Source organism: Sycon ciliatum, chromosome 1, assembly GCF_964019385.1.
Source record: "Sycon ciliatum chromosome 1, ocSycCili1.1, whole genome shotgun sequence".
Classification (NCBI taxonomy): Eukaryota; Metazoa; Porifera; class Calcarea; order Leucosolenida; family Sycettidae; genus Sycon; species Sycon ciliatum.
Window position 1 is genome coordinate 57385585 of NC_088643.1, and position 12065 is coordinate 57397649.

A 12065-nucleotide genomic window follows, 5' to 3' on the forward strand; every position below is an offset into this window, starting at 1 on the left:
AATCGAAGTGAAGCCATAGCTTAGGGTGCACTGATACTTACAGCACGCGTCTTGATCGGGTTGTGAACGTCTTGGCCTGGAGACAAGCGCTTGCAGAGTGTTTCTGGCCTTTAGAAAAGCTACTTTGAAACAGCACTGTGATGTGCGTTGACAGGATATGTTGTGCACATGTACATGACTGTACAAGTACAAGTACTACATAACGTCATAAGGCAACTGGATCCGGTAGGATCATGCTGGCGTCTGAATCCTAGCTGGGTCCGGTCTTGGCATCCGTATCTGGACTGGACCGGGCAGAGTTTTGGCGTCTGAATCTCACTTGGAAATTCACGTGCAGACTGGAATACAGGTTCTACCGTACCATTGCTGGTCAGCACTCATATGCATCGTGGTGTTATCGTTGTCATCGCCGTTGTTGTTGTTTTTTGTTTGTTTTTGTTTGCATACAGAACACGTTTTACCTCAGTATTATATTGAGATTGCACCGCTCCCTGCGGACGCTACCAAACCGCCATGCGAGTCCAACTGCAACGTGGTGATCAATATTCCCAACTCCCCGAATGCCAACAAACAGTACACACCAGCCAGTGGCGAGGCGTTCTACAAGACAACGCCGGGAATTGTCATCATAGTAGCTGTGTGCTTGGTCGCCTTCGCCATCGTTATTGTTGTCATTCGATTCTTCTCTACCAAGAAGAAGATCGCCGGCCGCTATGATGAGCGTCTACTACATAGCAATTATGACGGAGCGAGTGCCTCCGCGAGCCAGGTAAGCAAAATAGCCGGATTGTGGACAGAATACGAATCAGAGGTCATAATAACGCACGATTGATGAGGGGACATTATGTAAGCCTATGAAAATAATACTTTCCACGCTTGTTTTTACTACACACCATGTACGCATGCACACACACACACACACACACACACACACACACACACACACACACACACACACACACACACACACACACACACACACACACACACATATATGCACAGACACTTGCACGCATGCAAACACAGACACGCAAACACATACACCGACACATACACACACACGCACACACACGAGCACCTAAGCACACACACACACACACACACACACAAGCACACACACACACACACACACACACACACACACACACACACACACACACACACACACACACACACATGCACATACACGTATCACAAGGTCACAGCTATTTCTATCCATGCTATGGTCTGTACGGCAGATTCAACCCTCAGGTGAGAACCCCTACTGCTAGGTCTATAGTATAGGGTAGCTCCAGACTTGATATTTCATTCTTTAATCCCATTATGGACAAACTAATATCCGAATAGCAGTGTGACATAATCCACCTTGAAGAGTGCAGATACAGACACTCTTGCCTCCCTGTTGCTTTTCTTCATGTTTCCTGTGTCCAGACAAGCCTCGGAGATTTCCGCAGCAAGTTTGCTGAGACCAATCGAGGAACTGCAACAGGCGTAACAAACCCAGTGTACGAAGCGACCGGTGGGCAAATTCAAGCCGTGTCCGGAATTCACGAGTGTGAGAATGCACTGTACGAGTCGCCCGACGCGATCAGGGAGATGGGCGAAGACATGGACAATTAGGACCGCGGACACGAGCACCGTACGTCTTGCCGTAATGTGAGGTACAACTGCTCACTGCTATCGTCCACAGTGCTATTGTCAACTGTCCCGAACTGAACTTCTGTCTGTGCTACTAGACCGCGGTCTATTTGCACAGAGTCATGACCGCTAATGAGGTCAATCCATATTGCCGTTCCTCACGTTGAAATTGTTTAGGTGCCGCTGTGTGGAGTGAGAGGGAGCGTAGGAAAGCAGTACTACCTCAGCTCCTCCGTTCTGGACTGCATTCTGCATGCTATATTGTCATGTGAGTCTCTCTCATTTTGGAATGGAAATTCCGTGACATTCCGCTATGAACACTCAGATCAAGTCAACATTAGGCGCATACTTTTGCAGTAAAGTTAGATGGCTCTATACTAGCGCCAGATGCGTATCATTTTTCAGAATACAGATTGTAAATAAGTTATTCTTTTTGGCTGTTCAGCTTTTTGTGTAGCAAGTAATCTAGTCTATACAATATCACCATTTTTCAGAGAAATTTTCTATTTCCCCCAGCACCGGCTTGTCGTTCTCTGTGTTGATTGTCGCCAAGAGTACGTAAACCCGTTTATGTACTCCCGCCGGCCTGTTGTCGCTGATCATATTGTTCACGCACACAAGGTGTATGCATGTTGGGGTCTGCCGGTGCCGGTACTGGTACATACAGTGTGATGGAGCATGCGCGGTGGCAGCACCAATGGCACTGCCCCCCTTCCGCAGGTGAACGTGACATTTCTGGCTATTCAACATAGTTATTACAGCAGTAGTTGTCCCCGGGGTTTCTTTCTCTCACCATGTCCATGTTTGGGCATGAAACTGCATCACCCACTGACAGGTACGTATATGGAAATTGCAGCGGGCTGGAATCGTGCCAGGGACAGCGGGCACTGCTCAAACTTAGATCCCTTCTGTCCAGGCTCCACTATTACTGCTGCCTTGCCGCGCATGAGTACAGCATGCTCATCACATAATAAATTATGGCAACGCCACTGTGACACAATGCAGGTGCTCATATCAGTATTTCTGCACCGTAGATCAGATGCAGGCATGTCATACTCCGTGATAGGCCCTGGTTGCCGCATATGCTGCGCATGCCTGAACCGCCTGCCTGCCCCCACCACCACCACCACACACACACAAGCAAAGCCAAGTACCATGAGTTGCACATGGCTTTGGAAAGTAACGATGTTCTAGACTACATGTGGATGGAGTTCAAAAACTCACATACACATTTGTACACCATACCATACACACACACCACACACATGCACACACACACAAACACACATGCGTACACACACATGCGTACACACAGGCGTACACACACAGTGACACAGGAACACACACACAGGCGTACACACACAGTGACACAGGAACACACACACAGGCGTACACACACACACACACAGGCGTACACACACAGTGACACAGGAACACAGAGTACATGTATGTGTGTCCCACTGAACATATTGACGCACCAGGCACTGTGATTCCTCCAAGTCCGGCAAGTAATACTAATAGATTGTGTTCATGCACCTGTCCGATGCGCCCAGCAGGCCAGTCTAGCCAGTACTGGCAGAAGCCACGCGACGATCCTGTGAATCTAGTCCAATTTTCAGCTTCACGCGTGGCAGAAGTGCATGCAACAAGTCATGGACCACACACAGCTACATTGTAGTACGATAGTATACTAGTAGTATAGCCCAGTCTAGGCAGTCTTGCTGCTCTTGCATCAGCCAAACGCAACCCGCCTACCCAGGGGCAGGTGTAGATGATCTACCCTTTCCCCCTCCGAAGAGGAGGAGGGGGGAAAGGGTATCAGACGAGTCACCGAATGGGAACTCCGACTCCGAGTGAACAACTGTGTCGTGATTTTCCAGTGTGTTCTGCATGGTAAGCGCGATGTCTTGCGCTTGCCAGCTGCGCGCACGCACACGTGCCATGTCAGCAGAATATGGACGCTCATAACCGCTGACCTGTCGACTTCGGATGGCTGCGGTCTGTGGTCAGAATCCTGGTGCTGCACGCGCAGTGCACGCAAGACTGAACCTATGGGCAAGGAATTTTTCGCTTCGTAATGGCGTGGCCTCGGTGCTGGCCCGTAGATCGTGATGTCGCCGCAGAGAACTGTCCGGCTGAGAGGTGTTCACCGGTACAATCCTCTTGCAAACCGTGCTGGCTCTATACGGACTCTAGCTGCTCCGCCACCGTCACTGCCGCTCACCTCCATCTTTTTTTCTTCCTGTGCCAAACGGTCAGAACGTTGAGCAAGGCCGGTCACTCCAAGGAGAGAGGAGAGCAACAGTTGCAGTGGCAAAGACTGGCTGCATTCCTCTCAAGAGTACAACGCTGTTCAGTTTCCTCTGGCGCACTTGCTGCTGGATACTCGTAACAGCATTCTCTCCTCAAGATGAGGACCCTAGTCGTAGCTATTATTCTGCTGGTGGCCATCTTGGTCCTGGTGCCCGGCAGCGATGGCTGGGGAAGACGACGTCGGAGAAGACCAGTGAATTGCGGCACCAACAGTAAGTCGAATGGGGATTGCTTCTCTTGCATGTGCAGGTTTGCCGTTCCGGCATTCTGAGAACTATGTAGACCCCTCCTAGTCCCAAGTTGAAAGGTAAAGGACAACCCCCTCCCCCACTGCCCATCTCCATCTTCGGCGATCCAGCTCTGTCAGCGCTTTCCCGAGTCCTGATGGTCTTGCCGCTCGTATGGCGAGAACGAACTAAAGTATTAGCATGCTTTCTCCTGTCCTTTTCGATTTGACTAGTAGATCTGCCGATCCAGTACCCCCCTACACAGAAGAAGTCGGCCAATTTCAAGATCACACGGGAGAAGCGTTGGCCTTGGGTTTGGGCATGTCGGTCACGCTGTGTGAACGCCAGAAAGTTGTAAGCACCGCTCACAGACTCGGGTCAGGTACACGGTTTCTTTCCTGGACCAATGTCTTTATGGATAGCAGCATACCGGTTCAGAAGCAGTGGTCCAGTTTGGTTCACCTGTCTCATCGACGTCGTGCAAATCGAACTGTAGAAAACTAATCGGAAGACTACCATGCACTGCAGGCATTAGTCTCGCACACGCAGGTCTACACACGCAGCTAGCAAATGGTCTGTGTCGGGACAGCTACACTACAGCAGTGCAAGGTCTCATCATGAACGCAGTAATCATGTCTGTAGCAAGTATTAGTTCAAGTCGGTAGATCTACGCTGGTTCTCTGCTGGTATTCAAAGTTAAGTCGTACCGCTCGGCTATGCATGCCTCCCCGTGAGCTCATGAGTATTTTGTTCAACTAACTTACTACCAGTATGTAGTCCGAATGGCGGTAAATACACGCCTCCCCACACAGCTCGCTCTAAGCTGTACAAAATTCTAACAAGGAGCGATCCTTCCTAGAAAGGCTAGATCCTCTCACCACTATCATCTGTTTACGCCTGGCGCTTAGTCCGTCGATGCATGGCTGGTCATATCCACATGGCTGGCTAACACAATCAGTTAGCGCCTGGCGCATTGCCATTGGCGATGACACAGACTGGACGACTTGGCTCGCGAGTCGCGACGCAACGGTACGTTTCTTCCCTCCACCCCTCCAGCCAGGGCTCATCAGGCAATCTTGGAAGTACGTCATGTACAATCATACTACAAACTGCAAAGATATTAATTTTTAGTGACAACCAACCACGGCGAAGAAATCAAGACTACACTAAGACCAAGACAGTAAGTAAGAGGAGGGCTGGGGAGAATGGGGTGCGTTGAGAGCAGAGGGATCTTGAAACGGGAACAGTGCATGGACTGGTGCAGTGCAAGGCTATACCATGCCAGGCATGAAGGGCCTAGGGGCCCGGGGCGCAGGGGAGGAGTAACGAAATCAAAAGGTGATCTTTAGACTTTACACTATCAGTATCACTATTACCAATATCAGTTGTCTCAAACTAATTACTTACTTCGATACAATCATCATGCGAGGCGATCTTGACTCCTGTCAACCATGATGGCCAACAAGCGCATACGCAGATTGGCCGTCTACATAGATCTACCGCTGAGTACCGGTAGAGGTTTTGCACAATCATGCTCGGACATTGCACATCGACACTGCCGGTCGGTGATCAACAAACAGACAGTCTGCCTTGTGGCTTGGTACAGCGCAGGTCAGTCCTGCCTACATCATACGATTCATAGTACATGTAGCCGCAGACTCGCCGATCATCACGAACAACACCGAATGATCCAGGGAACCGGTGGTAACTGAACTCAGAAGCGTGATCTAATCTGACGACGGAGGTCCGGCAGCTAGCGCAGGAGGATCGGCGTTGACTCAGCTCTCGGCTCCTGTTCGGTGCTCTGCAGCAAACGTGGCTCAAACTCCGCAAATCCATTGTAGAACTACTAGTACACGTACTACTGTCTGTAGCACATGATGTAGGTAGAAACGGTAAAAACCCACTGACACTGTACTGTGTCTGTTGTTGTTGACTGCTGCTTCAGTCAGGTCAGGGCTGCAGTGCAGTATCTTGGAAACTCCGTCGAACATCATCACTGAGTCTGTGACCTGGTGACCGGCGTTGGCCGACTCCCTGCCTGTTAGCCAGTGAAAATAATAGACTACTTGTGTTCATGGTGTTACTAGTAGGTACTAATGTAGTACTAGTACTAGTAGGTAGATCTAGTCTCGGACGCCACTCCAGATCAGGACGGGCTACTTGTAGAAGCATAGCCAACGACGAGAGGGCAGCGCCAGCGTTACTGCCGAAACACCGACTACTCTCTCCTCCCAATGATTATGTAGTCCAGTGCCCGAAACAGTGGTAAACGAGTCGAAGCCTCGACGAGTGACAGCGTTACTGAGGTACCGGTAGTAAGTTAGTTAGGCTTTGCAGGGCCGCACTGTTGAAACGCTCCTTCACTAGGCTTCAGGAGAAAATGAATCCCCCAGGCATGTGTTTGCTCGTTGGCACATCCCTCGCGAGTGGTTTCAACTTTCGGTGTGCTTTGAATTTTGAGCTGTGCTAGTATATTACGTGTGAGAAGGTTTCGCCGATGAGACCATCCTTGACCGCTGAAAAAAATAGTCGGTAGCTGCGCGGACGACGTGAGAGCCTTGATTGACGAACTAGATGACGAAAGGGTCATCCTCTACTACGGACATAATGATGACAAACGTAACTCTCTGCTTGAGACCCTGCCTTGACGGAATAAGGCGGGTGCACGTTGTATAAGCTAGCTGTGTTTCTCAACACAATTGTATAGCCATTTGCAACTCGGACGTGCATGCGAACTCTACATATACTTTATATTGATACTTTTAAAAGGTTCACACATTCAAGGTGCCCCCAACCCCCCCCGCCCCCCCCCCCCCCCCCTTCCCAGCGGAGTGGGTGCTCTTGCCGTCTTGGGCAAGAGTAGTCGGTCATCATGAGCTTGTAACAACATTCCGTGCGGCATGTAATAGAAGTGGTCGCTTTCCCCATGCTCTGTGTTGTGAATGTGCAGACTGGACCAGGTGGAGTAGGTGCAACGCCGCATGCTCACGAGGCACGCAGTACCGCCGACGCTACGTGTACAGGTGGCCGTGCTGCGGCGGCTGGGGATGCCCGTCCAGGTACACCTGGAGGTACTGCGGCTCCTATAACGGTGGCTGCCAGCAGCGGTGCACGGGCAGTGGCTACTGCTCATGTTACACTGGCTACTACAAGTCCGGATCACGGTGCTATGATGTCAACGAATGCACCAGGAGACCATGCGACCATAACTGCCACAACAATGTAAGACATTCACTGCAGCGCCGTCGTACACGCTACGGTCACTACGCTATTGACCGTACCACTATTTGCCCCAGTTACCCCCGCAAATCAATGAAATGTCCCGATTTGGGCTCTACATTTTCATAATTATATTTCTGCAGAGAACTCCTACCCCCCCCCCCCCCCCCCCCCCCCCCCCACTCCACCTCGGGTATACCTCAGAAGGCTGACCGTACCTCCCTAAGATCCCCCCCCCCTCTAAGATACCTTCCGACTCCCCCTGCATTGGTGCCTGTTTTGGTTCCAGTATGAGGCGCTGTTCCTAGTGGTCGGTGGTGCTAGGCCTAGAGTAGTGGCAGCCAGAGTGACAGCCAACCGCTAGTTTTGAGCAGCTCAGAGCTCTGTGCATGCTTTTGACTGTCTCCCCGGCAAGCAGGCACGTAGGTGCTTGCCGCACCCAAAACCAAGCACCAAACTAGTACATGTAGTGGCTAGCAGGTCTGCATTTCTCTTTACATCATGCACTGGTGTATAATGAACACTACCAATAGAGCCGTTTTGTTATACATACTGCCTGGTGTGGAATTACCATTGCATGCATTCGTTTCCTCAATGTATTACGGTTCATTCGTATGGTCACTGTGCGTGTGTGTGCGTGTGTGTGTGTGTGTATGTGTGTGTATGCGTATGTGTGTGTATGCGTATGTGTGTGCGTATGTATGTGTGTGTGTGTGTGTGTGTGTGTGTGTGTGTGTGTGTGTGTGTGTGTGTGTGTGTGTGTGTGTGTGTGTGCACAAGTGCCGCTTGTGTATCTGTGTCGGGCTTACATGGTATTTTTGCTGTGTCGTGCTATGCTCTGCTGCACACTGCACACAGGTTGGAAGCTACACCTGCTCTTGTAACACCGGATACTACCTGTCGTCACGTACCAAGTGCTATCGCGTCAGCTGTGGCAACCCACGCATTCCCAACTGCCCAAGCAGTTCATACCGCGACAGCTTTGGCAGTGCTTGCCAGAAGATCACGATTCCATCGTGCGGAAAACTGTACCGCGACTACTGCTACCCCCGATGCTCGAGCAGCTACTACAAGCCAGCCACATACTCTGGCGGCGGGACGTTCATGGCCTCCTACTCTCGCACCCGCTTTGAGAGTCTAAGTCGTATCCAGTGCCAAGCGAACAAGCAGTGGACCGACGCAAGCCTGCTTTCACGTCTTTACTGCCGTCGCGTCAACGATCCACCGACCAGCCTGCGTATGTCCAGCTACTCGCTGAATGAGAACAGTGCAGTGGGCACAACGGTCGGCTACCTCTCCACCAGCGACCCGCAGTCCAGTCAGCGGCACACGTACACCATGCAGACGGGCACCACCAATACGGGATACTACCTGTTCCGCCTGAGCGGCAACAGGGTCATCAGCCGCTGGGTGCCAAAGCTGAACGTCCCCGGAGGAATCGTTCACAGCAGCTTCAAGATCACTGTGCGCGCCACCGACAATGGCCTGCCAAACATGTACAAGAACCAGCAATTCACCGTCAACATCATCAATGTCAACGACCCGCCGCAAGACATCAAGCTCAGCCCGTGGCAGGTAAAGGAGAGCGTGGCCATCAATACTCGCGTTGGCTATCTGTCTGCGTATGATCCCGACGTGCCCACTGACAAGAATCCATGCTCACAGTGGATCTTGAGAGATTCCGACAACGGCTTCTTCAAGTTGTCCGGAAACCAGGTACTCGTTGCCAAGACGCTCAACCACGAGGCACAAAACTATCACAGCATCGTAGTCATCTGTACTGACAAGCAGCGCGGCTCAGTGTCCACATCCCAGTCCCTGGTTGTAGATGTACAGGATGCTAAGGACCCACCAATCTCCATCACCATGGACAAGACTAAGGTGGATGAAAACTCCAAGGTGGGCACACTCGTCGGCATGGTAACGGCCATCGACGAGGACGATGAGAAGCTGACCATCAGCATGTATCCAACATCCAGCATCTTCTCTCTCTCGTCGACCTCGTGCAAGGACGTGCAGACGGCCACTCACATCCACCGACAGTCGTGCACCGCACAGGTCATGGTCAAGTCTGCCAAGCTGAACTGGGAGCTGCAGTCATGGTACAGCGTGACCCTGTATGCACGCGACAGCTCTCCATCCCATCTGCACAAAGTCTTGGTGGTCAACATCACTCTGAACAACTTGAACGAGCAGCCCACGGCAATCACGCTCGGCACACCATCCATTCCGGAGAATTCTCCTGGTGGCTCCTTGGTCAGCGATTTGGATGTAAGTACCGTGATGACTGCAGCACTACTGAGCTGGTGTGATCTGATTATGCCACCACACTGTCTCCTTTCCTGGCATACATACTTCAACTGAGGAGTAGTTCTCATTGTGAATGCCAAATGCTGCTGTCTGATGGTCGTTGAATGCGTGAAAATTGAAGTTATCAGCTACACCGCCTGTTTTCCTCCGTTGCATGTGTAGTTCTCATTGCCTCCTTTTCCGGGCATATGTAGCTCACCAGACGTCAATTTCGTGTGCAAGAATAACACGCTTTTACCCAGGGTAGTTCGTATCAGTATCCAATATGGCATGTGTTGGACCCTTTCCAAACTGTCATTGGATTTGGTTTGAAACATGGTTCTTGATTGATGCGTTGTTTTATGCAGGTCAGCGATCCGGACAATGAAGTCCAACTTGTCCAGAGGCCAACATGCGTGTTGGGAGCAGGTGGTGACAATGCTAAGTTTGAGATCAACGGCCAGTCACCCAATTATGACCTGGCATTGGCTAAGGACACAGTCCTCGACTACGAGAAGAAGAAGTCCTACTCGATCACGATCACGTGCAACGACCATGGCTTGCCGGATCTCAGTATTACCCGTAGCTTCACGATTGCTGTGACAGGTACGAATGCTGCTGTACTGACATGCTGATCACAGCGGCATAGCATCCATGAGAACTAATGCTGCAATCTACTCATACACCATGCTGCATTGCAGTAGGGTGATTCAAGTTTTAGAGCTGACAACCCTACACCACCATACACACATCTCCAGCCTTAAGTTCAAACAACAAACCAGTTGAACTGCAAAAAGTTGCTGTCAATGCGCCACTATCTACTTTTCATTGTTGCTGGCGTGCATTCCCTCTCGTTTCTGCTTCCAGACGAGAACGAAGCACCAGATGGCATCAGCCTGAGCACGGGCAGTGTTCCCGAGAACGTACCAATCGGTACCGTTGTTGGCACTCTCTCCACCAGTGACCCCGACACCACTCCACAGGTGAACGCCGCTCTCTATAGTGTCTTGTCTTTTTGTTCTGTGTAGTGTATGTGCTGATGATACACTCATGGATATTTCTTCCATCACCATTATCGTACTGACGTTACACCATGTGCAGATCAGTATCATCAGCACATACCAGAAGACCAGTAATGTTAACGAACTTATAATTCTAACGATTTATAACAAATTTAAACAATTCGTTAACATTTGAAGTCGTTATGTACAGAGCGGTATGGACCTGTATAGTCATTTGCCGGTTTTGAGACGGAATTCGTTAGAATTTCACCACGCTTACCCACAAAAATTCGGAGATCGTTAGCTTTAATTGACGTTAAAAGTTCTTACAGTGCATTAAATTATGCTTCTGCTCCTGCTCTTGCTTCTTCTTTCTCTTGTTCTATGACAAACGCTACACTACACCCTCATCACACCATCATTTGCAGTCACAGACCTAGTGAGGAGTAAAGCCTATGGGTATCGCAGAGTGGCTGCAATGAAGATACACGGACTGCTTCATGGAAAATATGCACATGGCTACCACTTTAGAAAAGATCCCCTATTGTCCCCTCACGATGTACATAATTATACTGTTTTCAATAAGCCTTTCGGGATAGCAATTGCAAATGGTGACAGTTCCTACCAGCAGAGTTCAGCACAGAGTTGTCTAGTGGCCTTCTGCCCCAACAGCATCATCGCTTTGCTCACCTGTCATTGTCTTTCTCTTCTTGCAGACATTTGTATATGCACTCTTGCCAACTGGTGGCAATGACTTACCATTCAAGATCACTGGTAACAAGCTGATCGTCAACGACAGCATTGACTACGAGACCGTAGAGGCATACACACTCTCCATCTCCGTCGACGACCAGGGCGGCTTGGAATTCATCGACCAGATCGACTTGAATGTCACCGGTGAGTCGAGCTACGCATATGCTGTGCTAGTCACCATGGTTACGGTGCATGCCAGTACTGTTCACCATGGTTACGGTGCATGCCAGTATTGGTTACCATAGTTGCGGTGCGTACCAGTGCACCAGTCATGTGCACACTCTGCTAGCGTGCTCTGCAGGTTGTGCATGACAACGCTCGACACACCAAGCTCAAAAGCATTTGACATTATGCACAGCTCGATCAGCGGAAGCTTTAATAGGAAATGGTCGTGCGCGACAAGCATTTCAATGCGTGTTTCTGCATGTCTGTACATGTGTATTCTGCGATGTTTCCAGACGTTCCCGAGGGTCCCACCTCGGTCACTCTTGATGGCGCTCACGAGCTGCCCGAGAACTCAGGAGAGGGAACCCTCGTTGGCAACATCATTGTCACCGACCAGGATTTCAACCAACTGCCAACATGTGCTGTTGCCAAGGATTATTCCAATGGGGTGAGTTGG

The 12065-nt window shown here is 50.4% G+C and overlaps 1 protein-coding gene across 1 annotated transcript in view; it reads left to right on the forward strand.

Annotated features, from left to right (window-relative positions):
• Positions 1-3833: 3833 nt before the first annotated feature.
• Positions 3834-12065, forward strand: part of LOC135804523 (protocadherin Fat 4-like) — a 13964-nt gene continuing 5732 nt past the window's right edge. Inside the window, exons 1-7 of the mRNA XM_065318409.1 lie at positions 3834-4163; positions 7132-7403; positions 8259-9671; positions 10058-10295; positions 10557-10672; positions 11407-11587; positions 11902-12056. Coding sequence (XP_065174481.1) covers positions 4049-4163; positions 7132-7403; positions 8259-9671; positions 10058-10295; positions 10557-10672; positions 11407-11587; positions 11902-12056 — 2490 coding nt within the window. The 5' untranslated portion in view covers positions 3834-4048. The remainder of the gene's footprint in view (positions 4164-7131; positions 7404-8258; positions 9672-10057; positions 10296-10556; positions 10673-11406; positions 11588-11901; positions 12057-12065) is intronic.